Source organism: Heptranchias perlo, chromosome 36 (assembly GCF_035084215.1).
Source record: "Heptranchias perlo isolate sHepPer1 chromosome 36, sHepPer1.hap1, whole genome shotgun sequence".
In the NCBI taxonomy this organism is placed as follows: Eukaryota; Metazoa; Chordata; class Chondrichthyes; order Hexanchiformes; family Hexanchidae; genus Heptranchias; species Heptranchias perlo.
Genome location: NC_090360.1, coordinates 13,681,022 through 13,696,928, shown reverse-complemented (window position 1 = coordinate 13,696,928; position 15,907 = coordinate 13,681,022). Strand labels below are relative to the sequence as shown.

The window sequence follows — 15,907 nt, the reverse complement described above, 5'->3', positions numbered from 1 at the left end:
CCACATGGAGGTTTTGTTTGAATAGATGGTCATAGAAAAGATACAGAATTGGAATCTTACTCGGGGTTTGTACAATTTAAAATAAAAACGTGATGTTCTTTTTCTATTGTCAACAACAAAAATTAAGGTTTTAATTTGAGTTAAATATTTCAAATCAAAATTGAAATATTATATTATGCAGTTACAATATTGAGATTCTTTTGAACTCAAATGCCAAATACAACTTGATTCTCCCCCCACACTCCCTCCCTATTCTATCCTACTTTTCTCCCCTTGCATGGCACCCAATACCACACATCTTCCTCCATCTAGGTGGTATGGGCAATGGATCACAACTGCCACCACAGCCACTCCACCCATCCCATAAGTGGTGCCGTTCAAGTGAAGATAGCAGCATGTGTTCAGCTATTCCCTGCCGTTGAGATGGCACAGCTAAACATCACCTCTCTTTGCTCACTATCATCTTAGCAAAAACAGAGGGAGTTATAGGTGCTACAATAACCTAGTGGGTAAAGCACCACTCCGTAACAGTTATATTGTAGTCTGTGCAGAGTTAGTCAATAGTAGCTACGGCAGTAGTTGGACAGTGGTTGGGAAGAGGGGGAAAAATCAGCTATTGTTCTTACTCCTGTTTGGTATCTGATGATATGCTGGAAAGTCCAGTTGGATGATGACAAGATCACGCTCAACTGAACAATCAAATAGCCTCCCAACACTGACTGTCCAGCCTCACATATGAAGAATGGTCACTTGGACAAGGTACAGCAGGCCTGCTTACACACCAATAAATACCTCAATATGAATCAACGTCTTGGGAGAAAATTGGAGGAAATAAAAAAGAGGGGATTCTCAAAACCTAGAAGATGCAAATCTCAGTGTCGTAGAGTCTTAGGACCCAACTGTCAAACTTATGGTTAAGAGCCAAACCTATAAGTTCGAGAATAACCAGGGTACTAGATACATTCAGCTTTATTATAAAGTTTCAGCAACACATTGTAATTGAAGACCAGAAATACATATAACTCTATACTAACCAATTTGACTTTTTTTCTAATTACATGTCAACATTTACACTGAATTAGCTCATTTGTACTATGGTTGTTATATCATTACATAACATGCTGGACCCAGAGTTTCCTGGTAATCAACTGCAGATTGTTTTTACAGTAATGGTGTCATAAAAGGCAATTCTCTTTTTCCATCAGGGAATGAACAGTTGGACATCTGTGCTGTTGGTTGTTCCTGGCTCACACGCAAAAAAAAAAGCTCCAAACTAACCCACACCCCCATGCCAATAGGATGTAAAATAAATCAAGTGCTACAGCATGATTTCAGAGTTCAGATGATAATTCTAAGCAGTTTAATCCTTGCTTCAATAGTTTGACATAAACAAAATTCCAATTGCCTTTTGATCATTCTCAACTATCCATTATTTTCAGTTTAATTCTTATACCAGCAAAAAACCCATGTTTAGGTTTAAAGACAGTACTCAAGATTGCATAAAGCTAAATCACTTGATATTGCATTTATCATGAAACTGATATCTGCACTCCATGCATTAAATGAAGCAGTTGCAGCAGATTGAACAATTAAATCCTATAATTTCTAATTAGCTATAGCTGAATAGGGGGAATAGCTCACAATATTCATTTTTTTTTCTCCAGTGGATTATTTTCCTTTAACTGGGAGTTCAGACCTTATAAGCTTTCAGATAATTTGCAGAAAGTGGCATGTTTGGTAACGTTGATTAGAGAATATATACAATGGATGTAATATCCCCTGGCAATCGATTGGAGAGCTTTTCTCAGTAACCTTTCAGTTGTGACGTCACAGTCATTAATCATCTTGTGCGTCAGGGTCACTGCGTACAATGGGTGTCCACTGTCAGCACAAAAAAATCAAAAACACATATAAAACTGAAACAGTACACAGAATAAATAATTAATTAGATTTCACGGAGTGACTTTAAAGTTGTATTCTGATCTTGGCGTTCCGATCCCATTATAAATAATAATCATAGAAAATTTATGGCACAGGAGGCCGCCATTCGGCCCACGTGTCCGCGCCGGCTGAGAAACGAGCCACCCAGCCTAATCCCACTTTCCCGTATTTGGTTCGTAGCCCTGCAGGTCACGACTCTTCAGGTGCACATCCAAGTATTTTTTAAATGAGTTGAGGGTTTCTGCCTCTACCACCCTCTCAGGCAGTGAGTTCCAGACCCCCACTACACTCTGGGTGAAAAATTTTTTCCTCATTTCCGCTCTAATCCTTCTACCAATCACTTTAAATCTATGCCCCCTGCTTATTGACCCCTCCACTAAGGGAAATAGGTCCTTCCTATCCACTCTATCTAGGCCCCTCATAATTTTGTACACCTCAATCAAATCACTCCTCAGCCTCCTCTGTTCCAAGGAAAACAACCCCAGACTAACCAATCTGTCATCATAGCTAAAATTCTCCAGTCCTGGTAACAACCTCGTAAATCTCCTCTGCACCCTCTCTGGTGCAATTACATCCTTCCTGTAGTGTGGTGACCAGAACTGTGTGCATTACTCAAGCTGTGGCCTAACTAGTGTTTTATACAGTTCCAGCATAACCTCCCTGCTTTTATATTCTATGCCTTGGCTAATAAAGCATTCCATATGCCTTCTTAACCACCTTATCTATCTGTCCTGCTACCTTCAGAGATCTGTGGACATGCACTCCAAGGTTCCTCACTTCCTCTACACCTCTCAGTTTCCTCCCATTTACTGTGTATTCCCTTGCCTATTTGGTCTCCCCAAATGCATTACCTCACACTTCTCCGGATTGAACTCCATTTGCCACTTTTCTGCCCATCTTACCAGTCCGTTGATATTTTCCTGTAGTCTACAGCTTTCCTCCTCACTATCAACCACACGGCCAATCTTTGTGTCATCCGCAAATTTCTTAATCATGCCTCCTACGTCTAAGTTCAAACCGGTAATCACCCCTCAGCCATGACAGACTCAATGAGAAGATTCTTTGTGAAGTGGCTTCCATGTTGCCACTATTGCAGATTGATGTTTTCTTCATAATCTAATAAATTTTAATATAAAATTGCTTAAGAGTAGGAGTGGTAGTTACACACGAATCCCAGTGTGTGACTGCTTTCCCAATTTCAGCTGTGTAAGCTGAGCTGAATGAAGGCCAGGTATTTCCCCATGGACAGGGAGAATTGTCTCTGTTATGCACCTCATACCAGCCTTATTCAAAGCTGCACTAAAAAAAGCCTGTGAGCTGGTCACTTACCTGCCTTTTTGGCTAAGGGTACAGTTTGGTTTTAGGAGACCAAATTTGGAAAGGGGGGAGGGGGAATTATTTTCACCCTAATTTTCTTCTCTCCTGAAGTACCTTGCCAAAGTAACCATTCTGCATGAGTGTGCCAAGCCTGCAAGTATTCAACCAAGATAGGCTACTTGACCATGGGGACACAGCTGTCCTCTTCCACATGTGTGCACGTGTAGCAGGAGTCATTGGATACCCGCTGGAATCGGAAACCCTGGCTGTGCCAACCCCCACCCCAACCCCAGCACTGGAAAGAAAAATAGTCTGTAAACATTTAAAATTTGCCACATTAATCAGTATGTTGCTTTCTTATTTAATTTATGTAAGACACTTTTGATGGGCTGGTTGCTTTTGAGAATTAATGGGAAGAGAAAGGGACTAGAAACAAAAATTAAACAAGCAGAAAACAGAAAATAAACCATAAATGAACCGGTATCTTGGAGATCATCTATATTCAATGGAGATGAAAATCTTGGTCAATATTGATGAGCGTACTCTACAACCCTCCACACCCCATAATTTAGTTTCTCTTCGCATTTTTGGAAAAGGGGAACTTCAACTTTTTGACCTCTTTTAGCTCTGGGAGTGGACAAGTCCTTTTTCAATCCTGGTGGGACTCCCATGTTCCAAGTAACAACTAATGTTGACCTTTCACAGATTTCTTCAATTTTAATGAAGAAATAATTTATACCTGTACAAAACACCATTCAAATACCAGTCTGTTAAAGGAGAGATGTGTAAATTGCTAAGCAATAATTTAATTTTCAATTTCAAAATTATTGACATCTTGAAACATGCCAAATTTTTATAACTGATGTTAAATGCGTTGTCCAAAGTCCAACATTTACTCAATCACAAATATAATAAAGTCCATGATACAGAACTTTTTGCAAAAAGGGGCACAGAACCAGCCCAGTGTTTGTGCTGGACATCAAATAACTGTCTGAAGCAGTAGGGACTAGAAGGCAGTGTAAATGTACAAAAGAAAAGAAAACAAGTCCTAGAGAATAAAACAAAGTATTATAGGGGAACACCATCTTATTTAAAATAAAGTGCTACATTTCAACATACTCAGCCAAGTATTTTGAACTATGTAATTGTACTGTTCCATAATTATGTATTTTATCACCACCTCAATAGGGAGGTGTCATCAGTTTTTCCATTGTGTATTGTATTCTAGTAAATTATATAACTGTGGCTGGTTTGTGCTCTTTAGCTGTCCTGGGAATCATTCCAAAAAATGTTGGCTTCTGAGTAAATCAAACCTTTTTAATATTGAATGAGCTAAAATTATGAGGCATTTTCTACAAGCAATATGATAGAATACAAACAGCCAGTAGTGTCATCCTATCCAGAATCCTACAGTGGAAATGTGCTTTGAAATGATGGGAAATGGATTTCTCTCCAGTAAGGATACATAGAAATGCGAAGCAAAAGATTTATTTTGCTAGTAAGTAATCAATATGTATCCGTTTTCTCAACAGTATAGGTCTTTCCCTTTTTAAAAAAATGCAGTTGCGACCACGTTGGCTGATAATTGTATCCGATTGCTTCTTGGAGGCTGAGATTGTTCCATCTGATCAAAGAAATTGTGACAAAATATTCTTCCAAGTTCACATTTTGACAGAAACGTCATTTACAGAACAATGTTTTAGTATCCAGTGACTAGTCAATTCACAACACAGTTCACTTCTTCTTCCTTGGATTCTTAAAGCCGCGAATTGACCCATGACCAAAGCAAATTGTTGCTGGCACCCTATAAAAGAAAAAAATATATAATATTGAGCCTTACTGGTCAGGAAGGACCAGGTTTCATCCTAGGTCTTTGCTGAGTTAGTTTATCTCAAACAAGGCAGTGGTGATGATGTTACAATTGGCCTCAGTGCTCCAGTCTATGAAGGTGGAAAATATAAAATGTCAGCCCAAGTTCCCGCTCCCAATTGTGACCCAATCACTCTTACTGGATAGTGCACAAGTTCAGATCTCAGGCAAGGACAGAATTGGTTCAGCTGTGATGTAAAACATCTTCCAATGCTCACTGCCTAGGCATATGAGAAGAACGACCACTCGGACAAGGTACTGGAGAGCAGATAGCACCTGTGGAATTGTACTTCAACGGCTTTGAGAAAGATGGGAGGGGAGAAATTAAACTACAATATGGCTAAAAGTACCAATAGATAAGATAGGTTCCTACTAATAGGAAATTTCATTAAATATAATGGAGGAAAAAAAGTGTCAACATTTCCACATTTTCTTTACATATAGTGTAATGCATCAGCTGCTACAGAGCTGTAACAGGAGTTATAACGAGCTCAAACTGCGAGAGCAAAGCTACCAGTCAACTTCAACTTGAGATGAGTAACTGCTTTGAAACATACACTGGCTTATTCTATATAATATTTACTACTAGAGTACCCATCGAGTTGCCCACAGGGAGTCAACTTCAAGTGTAGTCCTCAGTTGAAGCAGGATTAGAAAGCTGGGATGCCTGGATCAGGGTACACAGACGTAGTTCAGTCCCAATTTTAAAGTCATACACTCTGTCTTTATTTTTAGATTTCTATTTTTAAATTCCTATGTCCACATTTATAACGGAAACTGCCTATGTAATCTTGTTACGCTTTAATTACACCCATCTTCCAGTGGTGATGATACAATGCCTCCACTGGCAGGAGGGTGTATTTACAGTGTGACAAATTTACATGGGCGGTTTTGATTATAAATGTGGATATAGGAATTTTGTAATGGAAAAGTTGACTTGAAGTGTGTGCAGGCACAAAATGTTTTATTAGAGATAGAGGTGGCGATCTCAGGAGAGGGAGATGGGAAGGTGGTTCCACTTTTATTATTTTAGTTTGTTGGCAACTGGTGTGATAGTGGACAGCGGCAGAAGGGCAAGTGTCTAGGCCAAATCGCAGGACTTAAACTAAAGTGAACCACATGATTCATATTACAATGATGCCAGGTCTTATTTTCATACCTGTATATTTCTGTATAAAACAGATTTGAATGTAACTTCCAGACATTTTTCAGTCTTTAATTTTCTATTTTGTTTCAGATAGTGGGCTTTTTGCACTGCAGTTGATTTTCATTTTCTGAGTTCTGTAACTGCTGACAAATTATTTCCCAGCATGATTACAACCACTGTTTTAAAATAAAACATACCACAAGACGAAGTGTAAACTAACATTGAAATAACAGCATCATTTGAGTCTTTTACTATATATATTTTAAATAGAGTTAAAGTGATGTTCTGTACATATTGCGCACAATGCCACTCCTATTCTTTTGTACTTAGAAGGTAAAAGTAATAACAGTAGAAGGTCAGTAACCTGTAGGAGAAGTAAGGCCGTTGTTGCACTGTAGTAGTACTGGATCCACCTTGTCCTAGCACAGATGGACTCTCAGCCTCCATTATTTCTACTGGTGCATGGTCCATTGATTCTGTGGATACTCTGCAAAAAATGTCATGTGTTTCTTTTTGACAAATGGATGGTTCCACATCCATGTCGTGTGAACTCCTATCTTGATTCTTTTGATTGCTGTGGGGCAGGTAAGAAGAGAAAAACACGTTTGTTTTACTGTACTGTCACCTTAAAAAGTAGTGACAACGAGGAAAGTATAGTTAAAATGGTTTACAGCCATTATATGACTTTAAATTCTTTTTCATCACTTATTTTTAAAATGAACACAAAAATACAGTCAGGCTGGGATGACGACAACGATTACTGCCACTGAGCTGCAGGGACGCACTGCTCATCTCATCACTAAAAGACTATGGGGTTTATTGACCTGTTACTGGGTGCATTCGATTACCTGGGTGCGTGCACAGTGCAGAATTGGGTGGGGTCATTTGCATGCCTACATGGGAGCCTACAATTTTCCATCCACCAATCCTCCCCGACTGATTTTCCTCCATGTGCAGCGCCAGACAATCATATATGTCAAAGCACAAAACACCAAATTGTGCCACCCCTCTCTAAAAAAGCATCACCCAAAACTATTTTTCCAAGTTCATATTTTAACCCAGTCAGGATTCCAGTATCTTTTTGCACCTAAAACATCAGTTGTTATTTTATACTCCTACCAGGTCTCCTCTGCCATTGCTTACAGTGACTCAGAGGATGTATTGTTTTATAATAATAGTGCTATACCATGTAACTTACATTCTACTGTTATATTATATAGTTGATCTCCAGTGCTGATGCTTCTAGACAAAAAAAATAAAAACAAAACTGTCTTTCTCCTCCTACATCTATCTCTCTCATTCTTTCCTACTCTCTAATTCTCTATCTCATTCTGTCTATTTGTCATGTAATCTTTCTCACTGTTTATGTAACTCTCTCCTTTGCAGTGTCTACTCTTCTGTATTTCTCCCAATTGGATTAGGTGGCTCTCACATGTTCCAGGATATGCAGCAAGATGGTAGGCAACATGTACAAAGTTGGTGGTGGATATCAGGATCAGGCAGGGAGAGACTGTCTAGGAGATGGTGCAACAAACAAGTGAGAACTAGGGTCTCAAGCCCCAGGCTGGGAAGAAGTGGTATGCATCAGCACAGGAGATCAACTGTATTATATAATAATAGAATGTGAGTTACATGGGATGCACTGGGCTTAAGGGGTACAGCCTGGGAAAGAGCTGAAACAGGTTTGCCACCTGTGAGTACTGTGGGGAGGGCAGGAGTGGTGGGGGGGGGAGAAAGAGAACCGGTCCCTGGGGCTTAACAGCACTTTGTGGAATGGGTCGTGGGAACACTGAGGACCCTTCAAGGGGTGGGGATGGAGGAAGCTGGGATGTTGGATCTACCAGTGCGGCAGCAATTGGTGAAGCATTCTGAGGTTTGGGAGCACTCAGTGGGGAGGGCTGAGGGAGAATGTGGCAGCACTGAAGGGATATGGGAGTCCTGGAAGACATCTGCAAGGACAGCAGGGTGTTCTGAGTTTTGGCAGCCCTGGGATGGGAGATAAGGGGGATGTCTAACATTAGGGAGAAATTCAGAATTGCAAGTACAGACAGTAGCAATGGCCACACCAACATCACAAATGGCTGCACTGTCTCCAAACATAGCAGCCGTGGTCACGGGAACGCAGACAGCAGATATTTTCACTTTGGGAAATTCACTGTTCTGGAGGAGACACCGAGATTGGGAGACTGAATGGGGCAGTGAGGCTGCTCCTGCACAGAGCCCCCCAAAAATAAGGCAGGAGACCTAGGTGAACAAGGTAAGTTCCAGGAAATCTGCAAAGCTTTTCAACAGGACTCGGGCAACTTCACTTTTTTTGTGAATTATTTAAGTTTTTGTGTTTGTTATAAATTCTATTACCTTATAATCAACTGACTGAAGAGAGAAATTGAAAACAAATTTTTTGAGCACTTTGGTCTGTTTTTGCAGTTACTGATCCTGATTAGTAGCTCTTGAGCAATTTGGTTGGTTTTGTGTCTGATGGTGGTTTGAGACTGGTAGTTTTTCCTATCTGTCTACTGGTTCATAATTGGTAGATTTTCTTACCTTACCAGCATGGCAAATTTAACAGCAGGCCAATTAAGTGCAGGTATAATATGTACTTTGCTTCGACAAAACTTTCCAAGTGTGGCCATTTCAAGTCTGCACATTTTCCACATACTATTGAAACACATTCGACTAGACTTTTATATAGATTTCGTAAAATTAACAGAGAAATAAAATGTATTTTTTGTGAAGTTATTTAATGCTTTGCGAATGCAAGGAAACCTTGATCAACAACTGTAACAAGGGACAACTTCTGGCAGATGATGGAAACTAACAGATAATAAAGAGCCCCGCTAACAATAGCAATAAAGGATGCATTCTAATAACAATTCGACTTACATAAAATATACAATGCATTTTTCTGTTTGTGAGTCATTTTCTAAGAACTGAGACTCTAAGCCACTACGAATGCATATAATCTGATTCTTACTAGAAATTGTTTTGTAAGATAGAAAATTAGACCTACAAAGGGAATTTTGCTAATGGGTGATCTTTTGGTACCCACACTTATGCTTATACAGTTAATTTTCTGTCTGTAGTGTTTGACAGTGTGGACGGCAAATGCCCACACACTCCATCTCTTCAGTGTGAGGAGTCATTCACAATAAAGGATTAACGACTGAAATTTCATTACTATAAGTTTATCAAGAAATAACTTTCAACTGATTGTCCAGTAGCCAGTATGCCTTCTAAGACAAGAAGGCACTAAAGAAGACATAAAGAGGAAGACATTTGAGAAACGTGGCTCTATTGCTTTGAGATGCGAAACACATGTTATTCAATTTATTAATTCGCCCCAGTGATTTTGACATAAAATGCTGCAGAGAATAATTTCCTTACCGTCTAAGTTTCTTTGGTTTGTCAAATCTAAAGTCAGATGGATAACCGTGAACTTTGATCAAATGTTTTTTCCGGTCACTGGAAGTCTTGAATTTTTCTGTACAACTCTCTACCAAACACAGATACTAGAAAATAAATTAAAGCATTTGAGTTGCAAACATATAGAACTCAAAATGGCCTATAAATCCCAGTTTGATGAGTGAGTCTCGCATGCACCCACACCCCTGCGCACTTCAAAGGGTCATGTCTCAGGGAATTCTCAGACTATCACAGGAATTCTGCCCAGGATGCACTTATAAAAGCCCCAAAAAGTCCTCCAGGAAAGGTAAGTTAATCACCTTTCTGGACATGGGCATTTGCATCCTTAGGGACAGAAGATAATGGCCAGCTTCACCTTTCTGGCCCATCCTGGGAATAGGTATCCTGCAACCAACATCACTGAAACAGATTATCTGGTAATTTATCCCATTGGAGAAGTATGGCATCATTGATACACCTTCAAAGGCGTGGGCCATCCTTCCCAACTATGCTATGGCCCTGTTCCTGCTGCAATTTGGGACAGGTTCAGTGTCTTCCTCAATTGACAGAAGATAGGTTCTGCTCTGCCACACTGTACACAATCCTTCCTTCACCTGCATCACATCCTCCCTTTAATAGACAAGTGGTTTTGCCTCACTGTTTATTACAAGCTTAGTTACAATTAAAGTACTGAATAAAGTATACCTAGGTGATAGCCTTGGCTCAATGGTAGCACACTTTCTGCAGAATCACGTCATGGGTTCACCAGAGATCTAAGCACACATACTAGGCTTACACTTCAGTGACTGCTGCACTGTAAGAGGTACTGTCTTTTGGATGAGATATTAAATCAAGGCCCTGTCTGCCCTCTCAGGTGGTCATAAAAGATTCCATGGCACTATTCGAATAAGAGCAAGGTAACTCCCCAGGTATCCTGGCCAACATTTATCCTGCAACCAGCATCACTGAAACAGATTATCTGGTAATTTATCTCATTGCTGTTTGTAGGACCTTACTATGTGTAAATTGTCTGTCACGTTTTCCTACATTACAAAAGTGTCTATACTTCAAAATTACTTCATTGGCTGTGAAGCGCTTTGGGACAGCCTGAGGTCATGAACGGCGCTATATAAATGAAAGTTCTTTACTTAAAGCAAGCCATCAAACCAAGAAAAAAAGCTTCAAAATCATGTTTAAAAATCACCAAAAAGACAATAAGTTAATGCAAAATAGAGGAGAATTCATTAGGTAACAGCCACATTAGGAAACATTCTCTGTGAGGTACAGGAAAAAAGGAAAGAACAACAATCGCATGGGTCAGATGAAACAAGTACAACTTGGGTAAAAATTTGAGCTGCTAGAGATTAGAGAATCCTTTTATCATGGCAGATGAAGCAAAGGGCTCCAGTAATTAAAGCCTAGGCATTGCTAATTCTCTTGACTGACATCAGAGCTGTCTTCACAACTGTTTTCAAATTAAAAAGCATGTATTTATTTGCACAGCACAAGATTACACTATTAAGTTGGCATCAAAAAGTATGGAAGGAAGGCTGACATCCCAAGCCTGAAAGATTGAGAGATGTGACTGAACTGAATTCTCTTCCTATGGTAAACGGAAGGTAGATATGGCTGCTGCATACATCTTGATAGGGCCAGGCTTAAATTCTGTATTCAGCGGTTTTTGCAAGTAGTTCAAAACTGGTTGTACTGTAGGCTAGCTAGTCAAGGTCCTAATTTCAATAATTGGCCATCAGTATGGAATTAGATAAGACTGGATATTAGACTTCCATTCTGTATGGTAGAGAAATGGGAATTATTGAGGTAGACTAGGCCTTCACGGTCACCTTAGGATACTCTTGGTCCCCATCCGCGCTCTTCATGAAGTTAAGACCCACTAAGTAGATCTGTCAAATGATTTGTGACTCCAGCTGGGTATTGAATAGCCTTGTGAGACATCACAAATATAAATCTCCCCAACATCCTTTTCAGTGGAGCCATGTGCCAGACAGGACCAACACTTCTGGTGTTAGAAGGGTTCTTTGTTGGAATATTGGGCAATAAGAATGTAAATAACGCTATGGGATCTTTAATGTCCATCAATGAAAATCAGTCTTTTAACCTCACATTTGAAGAATGGTACTGTTAATAATATGGTGTCCTTGAATACTGCACTGGAATGTGGGATATGCCAGTGCTAGTTAGGAGCTTGAACCCACAATTTCTGTTCCAGAGGTGACTAAAAATGCAATCTCTTCTGAGGCTGGAGCAGATTAGAAAAGGTCTTTATTCTACATTTAATCTGTGCTGTATCCCACCTGGGAGTGCTCAATTCTGACACCATTCTGTTTTCTAACACTGACATAACCTTGCCTTGATTAGCATAAATTTGGATTACTTATGCATCTTAGAGCACAAAGTGTTTGCCTTCATTTTCTCCGACTCAACAGCCACATTGCTGAGTTAGCTCTACCCAAATAGTTAACTCTTAAAACTGTGTAAAATCACGGTATACATACATTAATAGAAGTTAATGAGATTCCTGGATCATCTTGCCACTATACACATACAAGAATTTCTTTTACGTAGCAAGTTGTTATGATCTGGAATGGACTACCTGAAAACGTGGCGTAAGCAGATTCAATAGTAACTTTCATAAGGGAATTGGATAAATACTTGAAAAGGAAAAAAACTGCAGGGCTATGGGGAAAGAGCAGGGAGTGGGACGAATTGGATAGCTTTTTCAAAGAGCCGACACAGACACGATGGGCCAAATGGCTTCCTTCTGTGTTGCATGATTCTATGTGTTCTTGGGTCTGCGCTGAATTCAGGAAAGCTCTGTTCTCTAAATTAGACATAATCGCACATACAAATTCAATACAAATCAGTGAATAACTCAAGAATTAGAATTTAATAGACACTTACCATGTTCTGTTTTGCTGCTAGAATTTGGAAAAGTGAGTCGTGCCATTCCAGGATGTGAATATCTAACAGGTGACTGGATGGAAAAGAGCGCTTGCAGGATGAGCAGACGTTGCGGTGGAATGTGTTATAATGATGTTCATAGTTTTCTAGGGTATCAAACAGTTGACTGCAACCTGCTATATGGCAACAGAATTCAGAAACCCTAGATTAAACAACAAATGGATATCCACAAGTTAGCACTTCAGGAAAAAGAGGAATAAAGCTGGGAGGGAAAATTCAAATAGCTTTGATTCAATATGGTTAGAAAAGGGGGATCCTTAAAAGCGAACAATTATTCTTACTTTGGTCTTTCCACGTCTCCCACACTTGTTATGGCATTTCGCAGATATAAATGCCGATGGATATCACCATCCTAAAATAAAATAAAAGGTGAAACTTATTTTCCATAAACCATTGGCTTGCTAATTGCAGATTTTTATAGTTGCACATTAATCAGTTACCCCCAAACTGTTATCCTTCATTGGTAAAACCTCCTTGTGGTGGACAGTGACCAACAAGTACATCCTGTCACTTATGGTGGAGAGTGACCAACAGTACATCCTGTCACAAGGATGTTTACTTCCTTTGTTATCCATGAACCAATGAAGAACAACATCCAACGGAGACACTGGAAGTAACAACAGGCTATAGGTGCGTCCATGTGATTTAGTTACATTTTAGTGAAGTGAATTTCAACTCCACTATCGCCATCAATTGGTACTGTCCCAAATAAGAGGAAAACAACCAACTATTGTGTTTACCTAGAAGATAAGATAGTCAGGCCCCTAAAACTACAGTCTAATATTTCTAAAGTCAATTGGGTTCAAAGGATAAGAAAACATATTTGTTGCAATATCTAAATCCCACTATCTAGTCACCAATTTGGCATCTGCGCAAATTGGCTGACTTGTGATGCTCTTGATCTCATGATCCAGAAACGGATCGATTCCTACCACGGAGTTATAGCAGTACCCTTTACTTTGCAGAGCATTCAAGAGCCTTAACAGGTTGGCCTATTTTGTTAGCTGCTGAATTGAATGCACAACTTTATCAGAGGGCATAGGCATTCGCTCGTTACATATTGCCCTTTGTCTTTGTACTGAAAAAGCTATAGAGATATCTCAGGGTAGCATGCTTGGCTCCACTCTTTCTCATCTCTGTCAATTACTTTGTACATATAACCTGCCCATTCGCCTGTACTCTAACTGCTGAATCTCTCCAGTTGCAAAAATTCAACTCCTTGGCTCCATCCTAGAGCAAACTACTTGTAAGGATACCTGCAAAAGTTGGTAGAAGCTCAGTATACTTCTCACTGCCAGTTGTTTAAATGTTCTATAAAACCCTTATCTGCCACTAATGGCAAAATTATAGTTCCGTTTGGCAGGACTGCAGATTATCCTGGACTCCGTTTGCAGTACAGCAAAAATCTTTTAAGGACAGAAGGGTATTTTGGCAAAAGGGAGAAAGAGGATTGTTCCTATACTGCCTTTTCCTTTTGGTACATTCCTTCCAGTACATTCCTTCCATGTGACCATTGACACTATTAACACACACTAATTTATTTGTCTAATCCTCTTAGGGAGGTGAATAAATTTACATAAAAACTTCCAAGAACATAAAATTCTGAAATTTCCCTTCAACCCTGAGGAATAATCCACGGTTGTTACACAGCCAGACGGTCTATGCAAAGTTGTTTCACTCTGCACTCAGCCAGTTGTAATGTAAATGCAGCCTCAGTCAATCCTGGCCAGTCTGCATGATGACATTTCCATGGTCACAGCACAGAAACTATTTTTGTCCTACAGGAAGAGTGTATGGTAGAGCATCCTCTAAGGTATGTTGTGAAATTGAATCCAATAAATCTGGTAATTCATGGGCTGGAAACAGAAAAACTGATCATGAAAGTTGCTGGATTGTCATAAAAACCCAAAGGTTCTCAAAGATCCTTCAGGGAAGAGAACCTGCTACCCCACCCGGTCTGACCAACATACAATTACAGTCCCAAACTACATGGTTGACTCGCAATGCCCTGTGAGATGCCCTAGCTAGACACTCAGTCTTAAGAAAAGAACTTGCATTGATATAGTGCTTTTCACAGTCTCAGAATGTCCCAAAGCAATTTACAGCTCCTGCTCTTCTTCAAATAGTGCCAAGGGATTTTTAACGCCCATCTGAGAGGGCAGACGGGGCCTTGGTTTAATATCTCACCCAAAAGAAGGCACCTCTGACAGTGCAGCATTTGCTCAGTACTGCACTGAGCCTGGATTTTGTGCTTAAGTCTCTGGAGTGGGACTTAAACGACTTTCTCAGTCAGAGGCGAGACTGTTACCACTGAGCCATGGCTAACGATCGTTACGAAGCAAGAAGATCCAGGGCGATGGGACCCGGCGGAGGTCAGGAGAGTGGGGCCCTACCTTCTCAGGGCAGCAAGGGTGGGCAGGGACTGTGGAACAGTCAGTGTCGCCCTCATCTAGGAAACAAATTACAATCGATTATGTGTGTCTGACACCTCCTGAAGGTCGTTGATCCTGGTTTAAAAATGTGGTCTGTTTTTTTTTAAATGGCTCCATCTGTTTAATGGTAGGACCAAGCTCTAGAGCAAACTTGCATTTATAACCCGCCTTTCACAACCTCAGGACGTCCCAAAAGCCTTTACAGCCAATGAAGTACTTTTGAAGTGTCTTCACTGTTGTAATGCAGGAAACGCCTCAGCCAATTTGCGCACAGCAAGATCCCACAAACAGCAATGTGACAATGACCAGATGATCTGTTTTTTTTAAATGATGTTTGGTTGAGGGATAACTATTGACCAGGACAGCGGGGCAAACTCTCCTGCTCTTCTTCGAAATAGTGCCGTGGGATTTTTTAAGTTCGCCTGAGAGGCTTCGGTTTAACGTCTCACCCGAAAGGCCCAAGACAACTTACTTCGAAGAAATCGTCGTCCTTCTGCAAGCGGATCCTCCTGGAGGTGAAGGTAAAAGGCGACTTTAACGGCAGCGGCTCCGAATCCCCGACCATCCCGTCCCCTCCGCCATCAGAGCCCGCCTCCGCCTCCGCCTCCAGGCCGGCCTGATCTCCCGTCCATTCCCGCTGGAGCTCGAGCGGCCCCGCGCTCAGCATCCCCACGCGCGCCTCCCCCGGGAGCAAACCGTCAACCGGCGCTCGCGCGCCAACGGTCTCTCTCTCTCTCTCTCTGCCCAGCTTCTGCCGGGTCCTAACGCCCGCCGGATTGCTCCCTCCTCGGCTGTCCTTTTGTCTATAGCGAGGCGG

At 40.7% G+C, this 15,907-nt stretch overlaps 1 protein-coding gene across 1 annotated transcript; it reads right to left on the bottom strand.

Moving 5' to 3' along the window:
* Positions 1-4,554: 4,554 nt before the first annotated feature.
* On the bottom strand, positions 4,555-15,847 carry znf511 (zinc finger protein 511). Its single transcript, XM_067972592.1, has 6 exons — positions 15,563-15,847; positions 12,940-13,010; positions 12,599-12,800; positions 9,659-9,783; positions 6,639-6,848; positions 4,555-5,062 (listed from the first exon to the last, which is right to left on the bottom strand). Exons 1-6 carry the CDS (start codon positions 15,755-15,757, stop codon positions 4,993-4,995), a joined length of 873 nt encoding a protein of 290 aa, XP_067828693.1. The 5' UTR covers positions 15,758-15,847; the 3' UTR covers positions 4,555-4,992.
* Between the last annotated feature and the right edge of the window lie 60 nt (positions 15,848-15,907).